We start from the raw sequence: 20,986 nt of genomic DNA, 5'->3' as shown, positions 1-20,986 counted from the left end.
GGTTTAAGACAGAATTTAAATACACTCCAGGTGCTGTGCTGTACATTTTTGTTGAGTAAGAGGTCATGTTCAGAACTTGGTCATCTCTTTTCAAATGCACACATAAAGAAGTAAGTAAATCCAGCTACAGATAACACACCTGGTGCCTCTGTCAACTTCTCTGTACTCTTTGGGTGAATTATTTCTCCCTCAAAACTTAACGTTTAAATGCTAGCAGCCAACACTAAAGAGATGAAGGATCCATTTTCTCTGTAGTTTTCACTACTGGGACCTGAAATGTTAACGGAAAATGCTGGGTTTTGCTTTAATGCTCAGAATTCAAACCTTTCCTGACCACAAGGAGATGCTCTCACAATCTGTGGCTAATTACAATTTAAATGCATTCTTTTCCCCTCCAGGACTCTTACCAGCAGTAAGGCAGCTGATAATCTGCAGTAGAAAGCCTTCCTGATTTAGTGTGACCACTATAATTCACCTGATTCTCAATCCCAGCTCTCACTGAGGTGCACAAAGATTTATGTGCACACTATAAAATTAGTTTTCTTCATTACAGAACTGTTCCAGTGTACTATGTGGCACTTGAATAAAAGATTTTCCCAAGTACCATGTGAAATGAAATCAAGTCCCTAATGCTCCACTTCCAATGACATAGATATCAAGAATAATTACTGAAATCCATTTTCTTACAACAGTATAAAATACGTAATTTGGTCAGTGCTATAATTAAAGGAACTAATCACATTCCTGAAGAAAGTAGGCTTTACTCCAGAGCCTTTCTATTCAATCTTCTTAGCTACAACAAGATTGACTGGACAAGTTACTACTCAGTGTAAGAGAACATATTAAATTCATGTTATTTGCCCAGACTAATAAGACTGTCCATTTCAAATGAGCAGCCAAGACTTATCTGCCTTATTTCATACCCTGAGTAATTAGTTACAACTAAAGATTTCGGTAGTTTTTGACTCCAGTCCAGCACCAAATATTTTCTACACAATTCAACATTTTTAATAGCACTTGGACCATACAAAGCGTCCAAGCTGTCACCATCAAACTGTGATAGGAAAAATATCTTTTCTAACAGCTCTGCCTTACTATCACACAGCTCTGCATGTGTGTATTCTTAGTAAAGTTAGAAGTCTTTATTTTTGGCAAGAATTCCCTCCTCTTTTTTTACTAAAAATAATTGAAAAATAAAACAAGCACCCTTCAAACCTGCATGTACAATTTTTAAAAACGAGCCAATCCTCATTCACTTTTGTTTTATAAAATGAGATGCAAAAACAACTGTCCAAAAATACAAGCAGCATTGTACTCAAGCAAGGAGGTTTTTTCAGGTTTTTCAATAAAAGCTTATTGCCAGTTCTGTTTGAAGTCAAAAGGTGACCCATGGCAACAGATGCAATTATTCAAGTACAAATTTGTATGGCCCAGGGGGTATGCCCTGTAACAGCAACAATGTCCTTAAAAAGGAAAACTCAAACTGGATAATCCACAGAAGGAAAAAAAACACTTAAAAATATTTATTCTGCCATGATCATACTGACAGATGTGTGTGGGTGATACAGCTGAAATTCTGGCTCACACTGGTGAGCAGACAGCAGCTATCTATTGTCATATTGAAAAAAAATCCAGCAAGAGATTAATTTGTCTCATGCCCTAAACATTAATGATGTTTCCTCTCCCAGTTAAACTATTCAGGATAAAATTCCTGAGACATTTTTTGAAAGAAGCTGTCAAAAAAAAAATCTAGTTTAAACAGAGTAATAAAACTAAAATCTTCTGGGTCAGTAAGAATCATTTGTAAGCAACTCTTCCACGGGTTGGATAACAACAGCACATCAAGGCTGAGCAAGCATGTTGAGCTCTGATCCTTTCTTACAGCCATCACCGTTAATTACCCTGGCATGAAATCTGACCAGCACTACGAACATCTCTGGCTTAAGGGCTCTACAGTATTGCAAGTTGGTTAATAGGAAAGATAGGGGGTTTCACAGTGCATCACTTAAAATACACTTTAAGAGAATGCTACTTGACTTCAATCTCAGTCTAAAGTGCACTAAGCACAACCCAAATGCAGAAAAGTACAGGAATAGAAATGGCAGATGACGATTTGGAGTATTCTACTGTGAAAGTAACTTCATAAAGCAAAACCTGCATTGATTCTTAGTGGTTTTGAGTTAAAAGTATAAAAAGAGACTACTGCAAGTAATGCATCATAGATATGTATTTTTTAGAAATACTGAATACAGATTTTTTTTTAACAACTCACACTGCTTTGGTCTTGTATACCAGGTGCAGCTCCACTGAGCCGTACACCAAACAGCCTCTTCTCAGAGCTCTACACATGTAGTCATCAATGGTTTTGTCCATCAGGCAGTTTTATTTCCCTTTTGGCTCTTTCACACATTATTTACGTGTTTCCTAATATCTGTCATAAGAAGTTAATGATTTCAGGTGCTACAACTTCGTCAAAAAGGGCTCGGGAATGGCATCTTCCAGGACAACCTCCCCAAAACACAGGAACCGTCCATTGCCACATGCAGTCAGTCAAAGATGCATGGAAGACAACCCACCTGGCTGCACAAAGAACTCCAGAAGGAAGAACAGGGAAGGTAGATGCATGGACTGGCTACCTAGGAGGAGTTCAGAAATATTGCCTGAGCCCATGCAGAGAGAATTAAAGGCAAAGCTTTATGGAGTTGAAATCCATAAGACAGGAAGGGTGAGAAAAGCTTGTAGGCTAAAGGAAGACTAAACTGATAAAAGAGATGCAATTTATTGTCAAAGGACACAGAAAAGACTAAGACACTCAACATATAATTTCCTTCAGTCTTTACTTGCAAGGTTTGCTCTCACACCTCCCAGGTCCCTGAGTCAAGGGGCAAAGTCTGCAGAAGGGAAGAAATATCCACCACAGAGGTGAGTCAGGGACCACTTAAGTGGACATATTACAGCAAATGGGATAAACACAGCATGAGCCCATGGGATTTGGATGGATCACACCAGAGGGCACTGAGGAAGCTTGTGATGTCATTGTGAGGTCACACTCACCAATATTTACAAGGTCCTGGTGCTTAACAGTGGTTCCTGAGGACTGACAAAGACAAATTCTTGCCCACCTTCAAGAAGCAGGATCCAGGAAACTATGAACTGGAATTCATTAGCAATGGGTGAAATTTTCGGAACTGATTAACTTTATCCATGAAGGACTGCCTTCTGCTAAAATAAATCAGAACCAGTTTATTGGAGCTTCAATGTGCCAGGGATTGTCTAGCATAAGGACAAGGGAAAGCCATGAACAGAACCACACAGAAGTACTGGCTGCCCAAGAAAGACTCAGACAGCATCTGTGATGAGTATGGAAGAATCGGAGCATCTGACAGGACATTAGACACAGGCAGGAGACACTTCCTTTTAAAAAAGGGAACTATGAAGAAAGGAAATTTTATTTTTAATCAAATAAAACCCCAGATGCTGTTAGCAGTAAGACATACATTCTTTAAATGTACAGGGTGGTGTCCACACTAGGGAAACAGAAACAAGCACTAATTCAGGCCAAGTGCATGTAAATAAGAAGAGATAAAAAAAAAACAAAACCCACAAAAAAACCCAAACAAAAACCCCAAACCCAAGTTTGAGAAATAGCTTACTGAAGTGTAAGAGCTGCTATTCAAATATTTCTTTCAAACACCAGAAGTAGGATGCTTGCCACAAAGTCTGTTGGGCTGATACATGATCAAAATAAAAAGACACCACTTCAGAAGCAGGAGAGCTAAACTAAGGATTTCCATTGAACTCTCAGCAGTGACCAACACCACATAACCAGAGAAGAGATCAAAACTAGGGCAAGTGCACAGAGATACTTTCCACTATATTCCCTATTCCTATCTTCAGCTACCTAAAGCTTAGGGACTTCGTAATTCGGACATCACAGATAATCTGCCTGATAGCTTCTACTGGAATTCTCTATTTTCTGCCATTAATAGCCTATTGACTTTTTTTTCATTTAATAAACTCAGTATTTCCCAAACAATGCAACATAAATAGACAAACAATTGTGGTGTATAACTATTGCTGATTCCAGCCTTGTTATCAAACAAACAGAGGAGGAAAACACAAAACCAATTTTTACCAAAGGGCCCTGGGGAGCTAAAGAATTGCAGACCACTCAATCTGACTTCCATGTTGAATAGAAGCTAGTAATAAATAACAAAATTAGTAAACCATAGACACAACTTTTGTGGAAAAAAGCCATGCCACGGAAAAATATTATCATCTTTTGAAGAAATCAAAGATTATGTGAACATGGGTCAGGGTATTAATATAGTAACTGAATTTCTAAAGCATTTGATGAGGTTCTTTGCTTTCTTTACAGGCACAGTTCTTAATCAAATATGGCAGATCTCTTAGATTAATAACTGCCAAAGTCCATTCATTCAACAGACTTATTTTATTCAATTTTTAAGTGAGTTTGTGACTGTAGCAGCATAAATGTCTGTGCTGGCAGCCAAGCAGTTCACCTCCTCTTCCAGGTCATTACTGAACAATAAAAAGTTCTTGGTAGTTGCAATTAAAATGACTATAAACAGCTGCAGAACAATTCAAGGACACTACCAAGGAAATGAGCTGGCAGGAGAGCTCATTGCAAGTGCAATGACTGTATATGAAGTGTTAGGCCACTCAGTGCATATGCTCAGCGACAAACCCTGAACTCTGTATCACCACTGGAAAAAAAAAAATTTAAAAAAAATCTTGGAGTCAAATGTGGATAGCTCTTTAAGAATTTTAGCTCAGGGGAAATAAAATGGCAGGAATAATAAGGAAGGAACATGAAACATTTATATAGTAGCTTCATGGAGATATCTATTGATATTCCCATACTGTGGAGCAGCAGAGTAACAGAAGTACATGCCAGTTATTTGGGAGGAGAGGTTAAAACAAACACCACATTCTGCAGTCACTGACTCAGGATGTCATTAATTTCAGGTGTATATATGAATTTAAAAGACAAGTCTGTGCAGAGAAAGAGGTCTATGAAGCATGACAATCCTGTTGCAATTTTTGGCTCAAGTGTTCCAGCCCACTGATTGCCAGGAATGAAGCTTATCCATTCTTGCATGTTTTCTCACTAGTATATGTTATTGGCCAGAGCTAGAGATAAGGTTGTCAACAGGAACAATCACTAGTTAGACCCAGTATAGATGGATTTTTTAAATTCAATTTTATTTTAAACTTCTCTAGACAAGTGGATCATTATGCAGGATAAACAACTAAGTTCTTGTTATTCCTAGCTAGAATTCTCTGAAGTTGTCTGTTCAGACTTTTTTTTTTTTTGAGAGGACACACCTTGTTACCCCTCAGCATCTATCCTCAGACCCAGGTCCATTTTTTATTTCTCTAGCATGGTGTGTTTATCTTGGATCCAAAGTAGCCCAGAAACTTTATCACTCTAGTTTTACTTCAGCTCTACCTCTGTGGAGACTTCTGATTACAAAAAAAGTAGTCCAGGGAGCAATCAAATTAATATCCTTCTTCCCGAAACATTAGTTTTATCACAGGTCTGCTAGGAAGCAGGTACAACATGTAAAATCCAATATAAATGACTGCTCTTAAAAGGCTGCCACCTACCAGGACGATAAAAATAGATCCAAAAAAGGTAAAAATCACCGAGTTTTAAGAAAAAGTTTTCTTCCAGCTACTGTACAGATGTTTTGACAGGGCCTGCTAAGCCCGCTCTACTTCTTTGCAACACAAAATAAGGTGGCAAACAGGTTCACCTAAACCCTGTTTATGTCTCCCCTGGCCCTCCTACAGGGTGCTGAAAAGGCTGCAGTGAGATGAGCCATCTTTGGAAGTTTCTACACTGACTTTTTTATATCCCCATATATTCTTGCTTTTGTTTAACCAAACTTATGACTTTCTGTATGTCAGCAGAAGTGCTGGGCTTCAACGTTGAAATATACTGGTTAAAATCTATAAGCCAAGAGTATGTGGTACTGGCAAAACAAATATTCTGATGTACCTGACAAAAAATTTCAACACACCATCCAGCATTATTCCTGTCTACAGCACACAACAAGGGTTAAGGCTTTCTAGAGCAGCTGAAACAGCCAAGAATCACCAGCAAAATTCCTACTGAATCAATAAAGGCAGATAGCAAATCATCTTGATAACATGTCAGACTACAAAGTCAAATCTAAACAGAGCAGAATTGAATCCCCCTTTATTGTCATTTCTTCCCTCTTCTCCCTCCAGCAGGGACAAGCCCTAAGGCTACAAGACTTTTAAGCTGGGAGAGACAACTCTAGTAGCACTATTTCACTCTTGCTAGCAGAGCCTGGGAAAGCATTTGACATACTTCACTGAACAAACTTGACTGCATAGGGTGATGCTTAAAAATTCTGATGCTTGAAGGAAGAGAGGGTGAGGTGAGGTCTGCCTGTCTACGAACAAATAACCTGGTCTTTACCAGAAAGATCTTCCTCAATTAGAAATGCCAATATAGCATTAACTATAAAAATATTACTATATTGCTCTTTGGTAGGATTAAACTGAGTTTGACCAGGCTTATTAACCACAAAGGCTTCTACTCTTTTTAAGCAGATCAGTAGGAGGAAAATAAATGGTGCATCCAAAAGGCAAAGTGCTACCTTTTGCTGCATTTCTTGCTCGTCTTGGGGGATATGCTAGAGAGTGAGGATGTGGATACCTAAAATCATATATCAATATCAGTCAATCTCGCTTGCTTCCCCTCCCTTCTGCTGTTCCCAGGAGACACATGGAAGCTATATACCTTTAACTTATTTAAGGCAATTGCAACCATCCCAAGTATTCAATAAATAAAATTATATCTAAAAGATGCCTTTTGTTCCCATTGTTTTTTCATGCTGTTTTGTTTACTTGCTTAGAACATTAAATAATAAAACATAATTTTGATTTGAGCTACTGGCTTTGACCTCCGAGAAGACTTATCTGCAACTGTGCTTGAAGGAAACTGTTTCTGAAATTCATCTTTTCATAGCTGTCCCTCCTCTTCCCCAAAGTATTTAATCATCTTTGGGAATTTCTATTTATTAATGTCCTTCAGAACAGAAGTAAAGACAAATTCTGAGATTATGCCAAAAATACTTCAGGAAGCTACAGGTGTGGAACTATTTGGCAGATACATATCTTCTCTGATGCCCTTCACCTTGGGTAAAAATTGAGGGGAGGGAATACTTGAGTTCTGCTGCCAAAGATATGGCAACTAGCCTGGGCAGAGTCAGCCCAGTCCCACCCACACATGACACGTTGCTGTACTTCCAGAGTGGAGGGCAGGAGGGGAGTGTGCTTCCACCTCCTCCCCTTCTCTCTCTAAGGAAGGCAGGGCCAAAGCCATGTTCCGCTAAAATGAACTCCTTGCAACAGCAGACAGCAAGCCCCCCTGCTCAGTTAATCACAACACTTGATGGGGAAATGCTTTTTCTTTGAGTTTCCTTAGTCCTGTTGCCTCCTACAAAAGGGATCCCAGTGGTTGCAAATGCCTCAGCAGAAGCAGCAGTGTCTAGGGAATAACCTCCTAAAAAGAAAATGCTGACCTACACAGGTTAGCCAGATCATTTCTTCCTCTTCAGAAAAATCTCTTCAGCACAGAGGACCAACTGCTGACCACAGCAAAGAAAGAAAAACAAAGAGAACACCCAGGACAGCTGGCACTTCATTGCCACCAGCAGCAGACAGGCACAGTCCTCTCCCCTCTGACTGCCAGCAAGTGGAAACCTTTAGTAAGTCATCTGAGGAACACAGCACTAAGGAAGGGAAATGCTGTGCTCTGTGCACTTCATTTGCTTTCAGTGAGCACACACCAGGTAGTAAATTCAAGCAGCTGTCCGTGCATGGGTATGAGTCAGACCCGCAGCTGGCCAGTTTTCTCCTGCCTTGAAACGGAAAAAACACCCACCACACAAGGCCAGAGCAGAGGCCCAGTAACCAGAGAGTGACCAGCTAAACAGATCAGCTATCACAGTTGGAAACACAAGCCCAGAGCTTGGCACCCAGTCCAGGGATCAGCATCGATCCACTGCTAGAGATGAGGGGGAAGTGAAAATTGCAAAGTACTTAATTTCATATCTAAATTCATACACCCTCCACAAAACCCCAACCAAACAAACAGACTAAAAAATGCCTTACCAATCAATCAGTTAGCTCAGAGACCTGTCCTTAGCTGATATTTAAGAAGGAAAATTATATCAAATGCAGATTAGCCTAAGAGTAAAATTGGTTCCAACATATATCAAAGGTCAGAACAAACTGTGTAAATCTGTTAGTAATCATTGAGCAAATGTTAGTAAACTATGAGAATTTTCCCACAACAAAGTAGACACCCTCCCAGCAAGTAAAAAAATATTTTGTCTAAGTTTGCTTCCTTCTTTATGACAAATGCTGTGAGAAACTATTAGAAGACTACTCCAACCATCACTATGGCAGATCTATATTTCTGTTACTGCAGGTAATTAGAGCAGTGTTATTTAAAGAGAACAGTATTTCTTTGTTTCTGTTCTCTCTTTACTTATTTATTTACATTTCATTTTAAAAACATTGGGGTAAACCAAAACTGAATAAACTAACTAGAATGGGAATGCCTAATAAAGGCAATCCTTCTTTCTTAAAAACAAATCTTAAATTATAGATTAAGAAAAGATATGACAATGAAGACTGTGGCTAGACACGGAACATGCAAATACATGCAATTAGACACTAAAACAAATTACTTCAGAGATAAATCACTGTAGATTAACTCTTCATGAAAGGAATCATTGCAACAGCATTAAGAAGAATATATGGAAACATTTGGTATAGTACAGTGCTCTTGCCTGTCAGTACAAGAAGCCTTAAGTATTTGGCCTAATAAATAATATTATTTTAAGCATCAATTAAGATATATGGAAAGAAAATAACTGAATGCCATAAAAACAGAACTACAAGAAAACAAAAGGTTTGCTTACTCTTCTTGACGCAAGTCATTAACGCTCCGATCTAGTGAGATCATATCACTTGCCACCATATTAAACCCAAACTCTTTAATGCTGGCTTGAATGGATTCTTTGTAATCTGGTCCTAAAACATATGGCTTTGCTTCCTCTCCAGGGCCACCAACAACTCCGTGAGGCTCAGGCTCTTTGGGTTCAAAATTACCAAGGACTCCAGGTCGTAAAACAGGATCTGGGTATACAAATGTCTGAGGTTTAAATGTGAGATACTGCCTCTGGATGATGTTCTGCTGTTTGTTATCACCACCATGATGATTTAGTTCATTTTTGGCCTTATTTTTCCTTCGAATGGATTCCAAGTCCACTTCCACACCTTCAACATGAGGCCAAGGTACCACGGGTTTGAACTTCTCATTTCCTAGTCCATGGTCTCCTTTGTTTGGCATGGGTCTGTTGTCTTCTTTGTCATCCTATATACACACACAGAGAAACAGCAGACCATATGAATTGATGACACTTTATTTACATCCAGTAGTTAATGCACTGAGAGTTGGCACTAAATATATGTTAAGCAAGAGGAGAGAAACCTGTGTTGAGAGGCTCAATGAACACGTTTTACTAAAGCTACTGACTGCTGGAGAACATCACCAGCTGTTGTCCACACTTACCTTGGTGCGTTGGTCCTGAAAATCAACTAATGCCCAAAGCATTTCCAAAGACCAAATACCCGTGCAGGACATGTTAACTTGAATGTGGTTCAAGTTGCACACCAAAGTGATGTGCAGGGTGCACTGACAGAGCATTTTATGAAGGAAAAGGTAGTATGGAGGTAAACAATGCCACAGTCCAGAGCATGGCATCCTTGGACCCACTCTTGGACACTGGGTGTTTCTGAGGTATGCCTGCTGGTGGCTCAGATCTATATAAGGTCTCAGTGGTTGCTAGATATAGCCTCAAGATGCTCCTGTACTGGGAAAGAGATCTGTGACTACATGCAGTCTGGCACACATCTGTGGCAGCTGTGAGCCACATATAATCCCCACCCTTCACACTCCACATCTCCCCACCCAACTTGCTCCCACCAAGCATTACTCCCTCTGCTACAACAGCAGTGCAACAGAAATGAGACTCCTACCTGGGGAGGCAGTGCTGGGGCTGAAGAGAGCTGCCACAGGCACTGGCAGCTTGTTTGAAACAAGCCTCCTTGTTTGAAACAATTTTACAGCACTCCTCCCTGTCTCCCCACTTCATATTTTCGGTGATTAGTGAGGTTGATGGGGTTAGAACAAGGCTGGGTGATTTTGGAAGAAACTAGACAGAAAAGCTCTGAAGTGTCTGAGTGTGAAGTCTCCAGAGTGCAACAGCCTCACCCATAAATGCACTCCAAAACCCAGTCATTGCTTTTTCCAATACTACTGTCCAAGATGATGAAGGCAAACATTGCTGAAAGTTCAGATTTCCTGCTCACATTATTTATTTGTAAGCAGGACAAATGTTACTGAAACCTGCAGGAATCAACACACATATTTTAGCAATTTCTCACTATCTATTCATAAATACAGAATCAGACAAAAAATTGAGATCAGAAGGATGCCACCTACTTAAACCTGCTGAAGGCAGGTTCACAGTTAGATGCAATTTCTGAGAGGCTTGTCCAGTCATACCCTGCAAACAGTCAGTTTCTCTGGACAACCTGTTCCAGTTGCTTGACCCAGCTCACAGTGAAGGTACTTTTCCTCACAACTTGGTAGAAGTTTCTCATGTTGCATCTTACGGTGATTGCCTCTTGTCCTTTCCGTCTGCACCCGTCAGAAGATTTTATTTCCATTTTCTCTGGAACCTCACTTTTCAGGGTGAAAAGATGCAATTAGATTCCCCATTAGACTTTTCTCTGGCCAAACGCAGTCTCCTTAGCAGGTCTTTTCCAGGTCCTCTGCGTGTGTTAACATCTCCCCTGAGCTTGGGCAGTGTGGGAGGAGAAGCCAAACACAGTGCTCCAGACAGCTAAGCTCTTTCTAGGGTACCCATCCATTATGCACTCTGCCTTTACTGAGACAAGGGCACAATGCTGACTCATGTCTGTGTTTAACAAAACTACACAATACTTAACACTACATCACAGTATTTTCCTGTGCATCATTCTGCATAAAAAAATCTTCAGAAATTAAGAAGAAAACCAGTATATTTCTAGGATAACAGTGGGAGTCAGGCTCCACTTCAAAATAAAATCTATTCAAGAAACTTCCTGAGCGCTCTGCTTGTTATAGGTTAAACAGGGAAGACATATAACATGGAAAAGTGTTACATTATTCTTTTCTTACATCAACATTTTTTGAGGAACTCAAAAGCCAGAGTGAAAAAAGGGAAGTATAAGGGCATGTGAAAAGGCACATTTTTCAAGGAAGTAGAAGGCTGCCATGGATCTAAATAAAGCCCTGAGAGGACTTTGAAGAGAGCATAATCTAACACTTACCCTAGAAATCAAAAGGAAGGCTTTGCCACTACTGTCAGAACACTGCTGAGCTCTCAGCTCTTACCAACTCAAATCTTAACTCCTGCTCTGAGTGGAGAAGCAGCTACAGAAGCAAAAAAAATGGTGGGCATCATCAGGAAGGATGCTAAAGAGCATTTTGACTACATAAAATTTTGAAGCATTCATGTATTCAGTAATATGTAGTTCTGGTCTCCATATCTCCATATCTAAAAGGAATTCGAGAAGGTACAGAGAAGGGTAACCAGAATGAAGGAGAAGGTAGATAGGAGGTAGATAGGTATCTAGAGATGAAAGACTAGAAAGGCATTTGGCCTTTCATCTCTAAGGCTCTGCAATTTGGAGATGTGATGGCTGAGGGGCATACACCTGAAGTTTAAAAAATCATGAAGATGATCGATAAATTCAATGGAAATCCACTGTTTACCTTGATGGATGACAGGTCCATAGGGAGATGTAAAAGCGCTGGGCAGGGAAGTACCTTCTAAAAACTCAAATTAAATATCCATGGATGCTGGAAGCATCCAAAGGGAAAGCAGCATAGAAAGAAGCCAGGTTTACACACTGCCATTCTCAGTAACCGCCCTGGATCATTAGTCCCCATCAGGCAGGAATTTCTTAATCCTCTGGTCTGTGTGGAATTTAATATCCTTTCATTTCATTTCCACTACCTATAAAACAGTTATGAGCTTCCACTTAGCCAATTCTTCGACTGAAACATAACATTTCTGAAAGAAATTTGTTTACTTTCCTGCCATCAGAACTATGACTTATCCATTATTACATTTAGCCTCATTATAACTGTTATGCACAATTTGCATTATTTTGCATTTATTTGTAGTTCCCTTCTACACACTAAATATATTCCGCATTCGTAGGCATAGGAAAGTATTTCATAAACCAAGAAAATTATACACAAACACACAGGCACACTCATTCACCTCATTCCTCCAATTTTTATGCACTGAGGACAAACAAGACAGAAGGCATTTGTTGTGGGTTAATTCCTGCAAGCAGCTCAGCATGACGCAGCTGCTTACTCCTCCCTCCCCATGCCTGGACATGAATCTAAAACATGGCATCATATGGGATGCTATGAAGAAAATTAACTTCCTCTCAGCATTTTATGGGATTTAAAAAAAAAGGAAAAAAGAAGAGAAACTAGCAGTGTTTAAGTGCATAGTGCAGACCACAACTCCTGGAGGTTATTCATTTCTCCAGAGATAACCGAGACAAAGGTTTTCCAAATACTGTGTGGAAAAGAAGCAAAGTCAAACCACAATCAAAGCACTCCTCTGGTCATCATATAAGCCACAATGCCTTAGTTAGGAACTTCTAGATCTTCTTCCCTCTTTTATGAATTATTACTCTACACTCCTTTAAAAAAAAATTAATGACATATCAAAAATCTGAAATAATTTCTATTAAGTGTTGTTCACTGATTATGGGTTTGGCTTAGGTGAAAGTATTAAACCTAAAGATTCATACAACAACAAGAGCCAAACTGGAAGGTGCGCACATTAAAAAAAAAAAAAACAACCCCAAAAACCTTTCTAAAGTGGAAAAACAAGATGGTCTGAAAGTTATTTTAAAAACTTCAGAAGAGTTAATAATAGCAAGGTGAAGGGAGGGCTTGGAAGAAGTAAGCACAACATATGTCTGGACTCTGCACTTCTAGGTTGTCCAAAAACTGTGAATTCTCTCACATCTGAAGACAAACAACAACAATAAAATCTCATTACATATTTATAAAAAGGACACATGATGTGGAAAAAAGTTGTCTTTTTCTATAGAGATCATTGTCTTTTTCTATAGGGCTGAAGCTAGAACTTGCTGTGAGCTTTCTAGCTCCAGTTTCGTCCATGCTTCTTTATTTTTTAGATGTTCTTTTCCCTCCTAAGGGAATTATGTCTCAGTCACTGCAATAGGTGTTTCCAAAACAGTGAGATGGTCACTACCTGACTTGGAAAAAAAAAAGGGTCATTCAGTGTCACTTTATTTTGCAAATTAGGTGCCTTTTTGTGGAAGACAAGAATGCAGTTAAATGTATAGGAAACATAACTGTTTTCCTTTGGAAACATGCTTATAAATTACACCAAGTAAAAGGAAAAACTGGGAGAGGACTTAATAGAGCTGCGAGATCAGTCAGCTGGTAGGAGGGTTGGAGTTGTAGCTGGCAATAAAACTGCAAATGTGAAAGTTGTGTAATCTGCTTTTCTTCAGTCAACTAGTTCAAGACTGGTAACTCCCTAAAACTTTGTGAAATAATGTCTGAATACAAATTTATGTTAGAAAAGTGGATTTGCTTGATTTCTAAAATGAAAGATTATCATACTGAAAAAGGTTGCTAATTAAAAGCAATGACTACAAAAGCAATTTCCTCATCTAGAAAAAATCAGTGATACAAAAAAAATTAAAAGGGAAATAATTAAGTAGAATCCAGCAGCATTCTCATTACCCAGGGATGCAAAAGGAAATTAAAAAAACCTTACATTCTTAGAATATACATGTTCCTACCCAGCTCAATAAAGACAGATACTGCTCATTGCAATATCCTGGTGTTCCTCATGAAAAAACTATGAAAACTGATACAGTTTAATATCCAGTCATCTTTTGCCTTTCTTACCTCTTGGCTGAATCTACACTTCTGCAACTACCATGAAACACAAGTACAATGTGTGTTCTTATATCATAAGGAAGGGTTCAAGGACTTTTAACTGAGGACAAATTAATGGCATTCAGAGCTCACCTGATCCCTCTATGCAAAAAAGGAGCATTTTTAATAGCACTTCTGTCACAGGTACTCTGATACAGACCCACACAACTATCACTTTAGTAAGGATCTCAACATATTTAAAGTATTTTGCTTTGTTTGCATCAACTTAATGCAGTTGATCAAAGTTTATCGGAAGAAAAAAGTCACTTCAGAGAAATGATGCAGAGTCTAGCGTTTTCAATTATTTCACTAAACAGGAGGGGGTTGTTTTGACTTATTCAGTTACCTTGGTAGGGGGGAAAAAAGAGAAGAAAAAAGGACTACAAGCTGGATTCACAGATTTCATTATTGACTAGACTCATGCTGGGAAGATACTAAAATAATGCCTGTTCTCAGCCAAGCTTCTGGCATGATTCTGCTCTACCAGTTAATGAGAGAGACGAAAAAACCCAGCATGTAGTATATTTTTGTTTGCTTTGAATCATTATGTGTGAGTCTTACATACCAGGTTATAGTGCAGGGCATAGATAGAATAAATAGTGTCACACTGCATTACCTAGTCTTGCAAATATTTTTGCACTGCAGCGTAGAAAGACTCCACAACACTCTTATGAGCAAAAAAAGGATAACTTTTCAGTATATAGGATGAAACACAGACAAAAGGGAAAATCAACACATCCAACAATGTATTTCTGAATAGATTTCACTCTAGATACCCACTAACCCCAGAATAAATAAAATAAGCAATAATTCCCACAACACAGTTGTCTGACTATCAAAGGGATCCATTCCATAAGATTGCACACCTTCCACTTTCACCCCTGCCATGGTAGCCTCCATCCAAGCAATTAGAAATTCTACCTACTGCAAGACCAGCTGCAGACAGAGAAAACAAAACCAAAAGCACACACAAATGAAAAAAACTAGCTTCTCAAACAAGGATAAAAATCTATGGCACAACTAGCATCATTTTGGAAAATACATAAATAGTTATAAAGTCTTTTCAAACATTACAACTTTTTGCACTAAAAAAGTCTGTTTTAAGCTCCACATGCAGCACTGCCTCTAAGTCATATTAGGCAAAACCTTCCATCAAACAATATCATCACAAGACAACCATATTGACTCAAATTAGGACTGAAGTTGGATCATGAGAATTTATCCAGCTTGTTATTTCTTGCCTTTTTTCTCTCAGGTCCCAAGTAGCTCCCTGAAAGAGTTTTGCAAGGAACAGTAATAAACTGCTAGTCATCAGCATTGAGTAAAATCCCCTTCCCCCCCATTCCTTATGTCCTATCTGATAAGGCAGAACAGGGCAATCACTAGTACATACACTTCTACAGTACAGAAGTTACCGAGTTTTCAATAGATACCAGCAGACCACAGCCATTGATATTCACTCAGCCCATTGGGAAAAAAAAAATTAAGCAGCAGTCCCTTTGATCCAAGGCAAAACAACTTAGGGGATTAAGATCAACAATTTTATTCTATCTTATGGTTGACATTTCTGAGATTTGAGAGCACTGCTTATGGAAAAGTAAGTGGCATGTTCAAAAATAGGAAGGGCATGTAATAAAGGAGAGGAACTGTTTATAAATATGTCAATTTGGCAACAGCTCAATGTTCTGCTACAATGAAGGAGTTTAAAGAATTTAGCATTCAAGTTTTGAGTGACTTGCAATAATCTACTTGAGTCTCTGTATCACTGATTCCAAATAATGGGTAAAAACAACTTGTTATCTAGTTATGAGTCTAAAAACTAACAATATTCACTAACATCTGAGGTCATCTCTGCTGGTGTTTGAACCTGTGAGTTCAAGTAAGACACTGAGGAAGATAAGGCTCAGTTCTTCAACTTTATTTTATGCTGTACGTGGTTGCTCTAAGAGTTCTCTTGGCAAAAAGAGGCTCTTCCTGTCTTCTTGGATACCATCTACTTTGTCGCAGCAGAAGCATTCATCTAGGACAGTGACTTTAGGCTAATGCTGCATACTGCCATGGTCTGCAGCCAACATTTCAAAGGTCATTGCATACAAAGTTGTATGAGGCTATGGAAGCCCTCGGGTAACAAATCTTATGGAAGAAGGAAGAATACTTATTTTCAGTGGAAATAACCTGATTGCCCAATTATTTGCCTAACAGAGGGGAACATAACTAATCCCAAGTTTTACCTGTTTACTGCACAGTACCTTGTTTAAAGATACGTATCCACATTTGGATGTCAGTATGATACCCACCTAAGCATCCCTTTTAGATGAAATTGTTCTGTCGTGATATTATCTTCCACTTGCAAGCTAATGATACTTCTGTCATCCTCTTTGGCCTTGCTGTGCGTGTATCACTTAAAATTCCTGCAGGGTAATGCAATCCCCAAGTGCTCTGTTGATGTGCACTGCTTTACCCCCTGTCCTTGCTCCTCACTTCCTTTTCCCATGACACATCTCCTCCATAACCTTCTGCTGTATATGTCTCTCCTGGAGTATGGATTTTCTATAAATGCATTGGTCACACTCATATGCATCTGGTCCAGACTGATCAAGTTCCTTTGGGAAGTTCAGTTACCTTCATCAAAAGCAGAGACTACCAGGAGACCTGGCCAGAGTGCTTTGTGCCAGACTCAGTCTCTTACAGAGCATGCCATTGGCCACCCAAAACCTGTAAACTTCTCTCTCTCTATCACCCTCAGGGAGATTTAAGATTTATGGTAACCCTGTACCTTACCTATCGTACAGGGTGCCTCTTTAAGAGAGGTGCAGCACTTCTTGAATTCCTGTGCGACAAGCAGTTTCACAATTAGCCTATGCCTGACTGAAAGCAAGTAAAAATAAAGACACTGAGTGCTTCAGAACAAATAGCTGTAAAAAATAGCAGTCTTACTGTCCTTGTTTTCACCAGCACTCAATGCTTGGAGAATATTGAACCAGCTCTTAAACCTACCAGACTGCCTTCCTTGTTGCCTGAGATTCAGCTCTTACTCAGCTTTTTACATCCTTCCACTCCTGCTGCTGTCATACTACCCCTGGTCCCATCAGCAGTTCAATAGTCATGGTGTGTCAAAGAAGCCTCGACAGAGATCCACTTCACTCAAAGCCTCCACTTAAGAGATGCCCAAGAACACCTTTGTGGAGTTAACTACAAGCAATCATAGAATCGTAGAATGGCTTGGGTTGGAAGGGATCTTGAAGTTCATCTAGTTCCAACCCCCCTGCCACAGGTAGAGACACCTGCAACTAGACCAGGTTGCTCAGAGCCACATCCAACCTGGCCTTGAACACTACCAGGGCTGGGACATCCTCAGCTTCCCTGGGCAACCTGTTCCAGTGCCTCACCACCTTCACAATAAAGATTTTTTTCCTAGTATCTAACCTAACCCTACTCTCTTTGTACCTCTCAGCGTACCTCTCCTTATGGCTCTGGAGAGCACCATGTAATCTGGGGTAGTAATTAATGAAATCTAAAACAGAAAGACTCAGATAAATACCTGAATAAACTGATAGTAAAGAAATCTCTGCTTGATTTTGTAACTTAAGGCTAGTTCCAAAGCAGGCAAAATAGTCTGTTATCCTTAAGATTACAATCACTTTCAAGTAACACAAGTATTCTTAAACTGAATCATAAATTAAGCTGCTGCATTACCTAAGGGGATGTATTTTAGTCGCTCCCATGTTCTAGAAATGAAAACACGTTGGCACCAGTAGCCTGTGCAATAAAAAGAACAAAAAAACATATCTGCAGCTGCTTGCTGCAGAATAACAGAAAAGTTGTTAAAGGACCCTTGATAAGCCTCTGAAATCCTCTCCTTACAGACAGCACACCAAAGATGACAGAAAGACTTTTATACTCAGAATATCAAGAATCAATTAAAAGTTTATCACAACTAGGCCAATCAACATTTTCAGTAGAAGAAAGCCAAAGTGATCACAGAACCATAGAATGGTTGAGGTTGGAAGGAACCTCAAAGATCATCTAGTTCCAACCCCCTTGCCATGGGCAGGGACACTTTCCACTAGACTAGGTTGCTCAAAGCCCTATCCAACCTGGCCTTGATCAAGTGGAACAGAACATAAATAAAAGAGCATAAAAGCAAGTATATACCCTACACACTGCATCTTTTCAGGTGTTTTTGCTCCTTGAATTAAGTGTCTTCCTCAGTTGCATCAGAGTGCAATTTGTCTGCTCTCCAGGGAATCAGAGACCACAAGAGACCACACACTTTCCCTGCCTGCACTGATCCTGGCCCTGTCGTCTTGACACAAATTGAGAAAAGCCAAATACTGTACAACACACAAGGTAAGTCGGTTTAGGTCAAGCACTTAAGACTGATCTAATCAACCACCAGCTGATCCAGTGATGGTAGAACAGTCTGCCATCAACTGCTTTTCAAATGTCCAAATGTTCCTTCTTTCTCTGCACAACAGATAGATTACTCCGTGATGCAGCCTACATTGTAATTACCGTGTGTTTAGCATTGTATTTCAACTACAAACTTCTGTAGAGTATCATCCACATTAAGTATTCTTAAACAGAGACTGCAGTGACTCAGACCTCCAAGCCAACAAAAAAGCACCTGTTCATTATATTTACCCTCAATTGCACCATATGGGTTACTATACCATAGTATACAGATGAGAATCCACATAAATTTAAAAAAAAAAATCTAATTTTTATGCCAGTTGACTCATTCCATGGTAAACTCAGCCATTTAACATATTTTATTATAATTTAGTTGTTCAGAATGCTGTTATGGCAACAGTCAAGTCCCATGAAGAGGCCAAAGAGCACCAAGCCCTGGGGCAGTTTTTCTACTGTGGGACCAGGGAGAAAATCTGTCCCAGGTAAGCAAAGCCCATCAGACCCTGAACCCTGTCTTACCAAAATAAAGCTTAGTTTCTTGTCTAGTTTTGAGAGGAGAAACATTAAGGACCCAATCACTTTCAGTTTTCCTTCTTTTCCTGACGTAACTCTCCACCCCAAGTCTTAGGAGATGTAAAGTGGTATCTACTCACAGAAAGGCCAACACTTATTGCCCAGAAAGCTAAACCTTGTTTTCTCTAAAGAAACATAATGAAAATAATTCTTTTTCAACTTCCCAACCTGGAGGATACAGAATCACAGGATGAACTAGTTTGGAAAAGACCTCTGAGGTCATCAAGTCCAACCTTTGACCTAACACCACCTCGTCTACTAGACAATGGCACTAAGTGCCACATCAAGTCTCTTCTTAAACACCTCCAGGGACAGTGACACCATCACCTCTCTGGGCAGCCCATTCCAATGTCCAATAACTCTCTCTGTAAAGAACTTCTTCCTAGTGTCTAACCTAAACCTCCTCTGGTGCAGCTTAAGACTGTTGCCCTCTTGTCCTACTGCTGGTTGCCCGGGAGAAGAAACGGACGCCCACCTGGCCACAACCTCCTTTCAGGGAGTTGTAGAGAGTGATGAGGTCTCCCTTGAGCCTCCTCCTCTCCAGCCTAAACAATCCCAGCCCTCTCAGCCTCTCCTCATAGGACCTGTGCTCCTAAGAGGTTCAGTAAGGTGACTTGTTCCTTAAGCTAATGTGCCAGCAGCAGTAGATATCACAGGAAGAGCAAAGCAGTAGATGAATGGATGCATTTCTAAACAAAAAGCGCATGAACCTAGCTTCTAAGGACACAGTCAACCCCAGAACAACATTTAAGCAGATGATGGCTGTGAGATGTCTCCAAATGCTCAGAATTCTGGTGGTTCTAATTGATATCAACATCTCTCATTTCTGAAAACACTTACTACAATTTTTGTTCAAATGCAATCTTCCATTCTCTTTTTAATTTTTCCTCAAATTTGCAGTATTGTTTGCAGTTCTGATGAAGATGATGCCATTGCTTACCCTATTTTAGAATGGTAGAAGGTGGAGGCAAGAAATTTTTCCAACTCTTTCTTCCAGGCAAAAGCTGAATAGCAGGAAATCTCTTTTGAAAAATGGACTGCAGAAATGGATGGTAGAAAATGCAGGATTTTTCTATCCTTCTCTCTCCTGCAAGTGATCAGGAGTACCACATTTGCACATGGCTATGTGGCTTGAAAGAATTCAATCAGATTTTGAAAACAATGCTTAATCAGAAGCATACTTGGGCAATAAGAAATTGCTTCATAATGCTTTGAATAACTAATACCTTACTGGCCTAGGATACAAGAAAAAAAGAGAAACATACCATAATTAGAAAACTATACACAACTTTTCTCTCTAGAGTGATTTTACAAATGCATAACTGGAAAAATCATGAGTATTAAGGACAAAATGGACAATTGCTTAACACACCATCTCTATCAGAGCTGACTGCAAGATGCAAAAGGGCCTTCAGATTTCAGGCCTTCATGACTCTTGGAGTATTTGTTCCCCTCTTCACTAAAAAATACATTGATTTTTCATCTGACCTTTACTATCTTTCTCTACATTGCCCATTAGAGGCTAGCAGAAGAACAGATATTCTGTTAATAAAGTAGATTAGTAAAATGGTATTCACACAGTAAAGCAGGTCTCACTTCTTAGAAGCTTAAATGACCTCCTCCCTTTGTAGAACCCCAAAGATTATGCAACTTTAACAATTAATAAAAACTAAGAGAAAATAAGCCTGAATACCTGAAAATAGTGTTGCGTTGATTACTTATCAATTTAGTATATGTTGATCTATGCAGTTTAACTATTTCTACAGTAGTATTCCACTACTGCCACATGCTTTGAAGTGCTTGGCAAACAATTCCTATAGTTTTTGCAATCAAATGGAAGATAAAGAGAGAAAACAGACATGAGAATGAATTATTTCACTG

The 20,986-nt window shown here is 39.4% G+C and overlaps 1 protein-coding gene across 3 annotated transcripts in view; it reads right to left on the bottom strand.

Moving 5' to 3' along the window:
* GALNT7 (polypeptide N-acetylgalactosaminyltransferase 7) overlaps positions 1-20,986 on the bottom strand; it is a 100,246-nt gene that overhangs the window by 39,390 nt on the left and 39,870 nt on the right. For all 3 annotated transcript variants that reach the window (XR_005565635.1, XM_039386798.1, XM_027748125.2), the window contains one exon: positions 8,988-9,442. Coding sequence is in view for 2 of the 3 variants with exons in the window: in XM_027748125.2 (XP_027603926.1) it covers positions 8,988-9,442 (455 nt within the window). In the remaining variant the exon portion in view is untranslated. The remainder of the gene's footprint in view (positions 1-8,987; positions 9,443-20,986) is intronic.

This window comes from Pipra filicauda, unplaced genomic scaffold (assembly GCF_003945595.2).
Source record: "Pipra filicauda isolate LSUMZ 115617 unplaced genomic scaffold, ASM394559v2 scaffold503_size409916_pilon, whole genome shotgun sequence".
NCBI classification, from domain to species: Eukaryota; Metazoa; Chordata; class Aves; order Passeriformes; family Pipridae; genus Pipra; species Pipra filicauda.
This window is presented reverse-complemented; position numbering and strand designations above follow the sequence as displayed.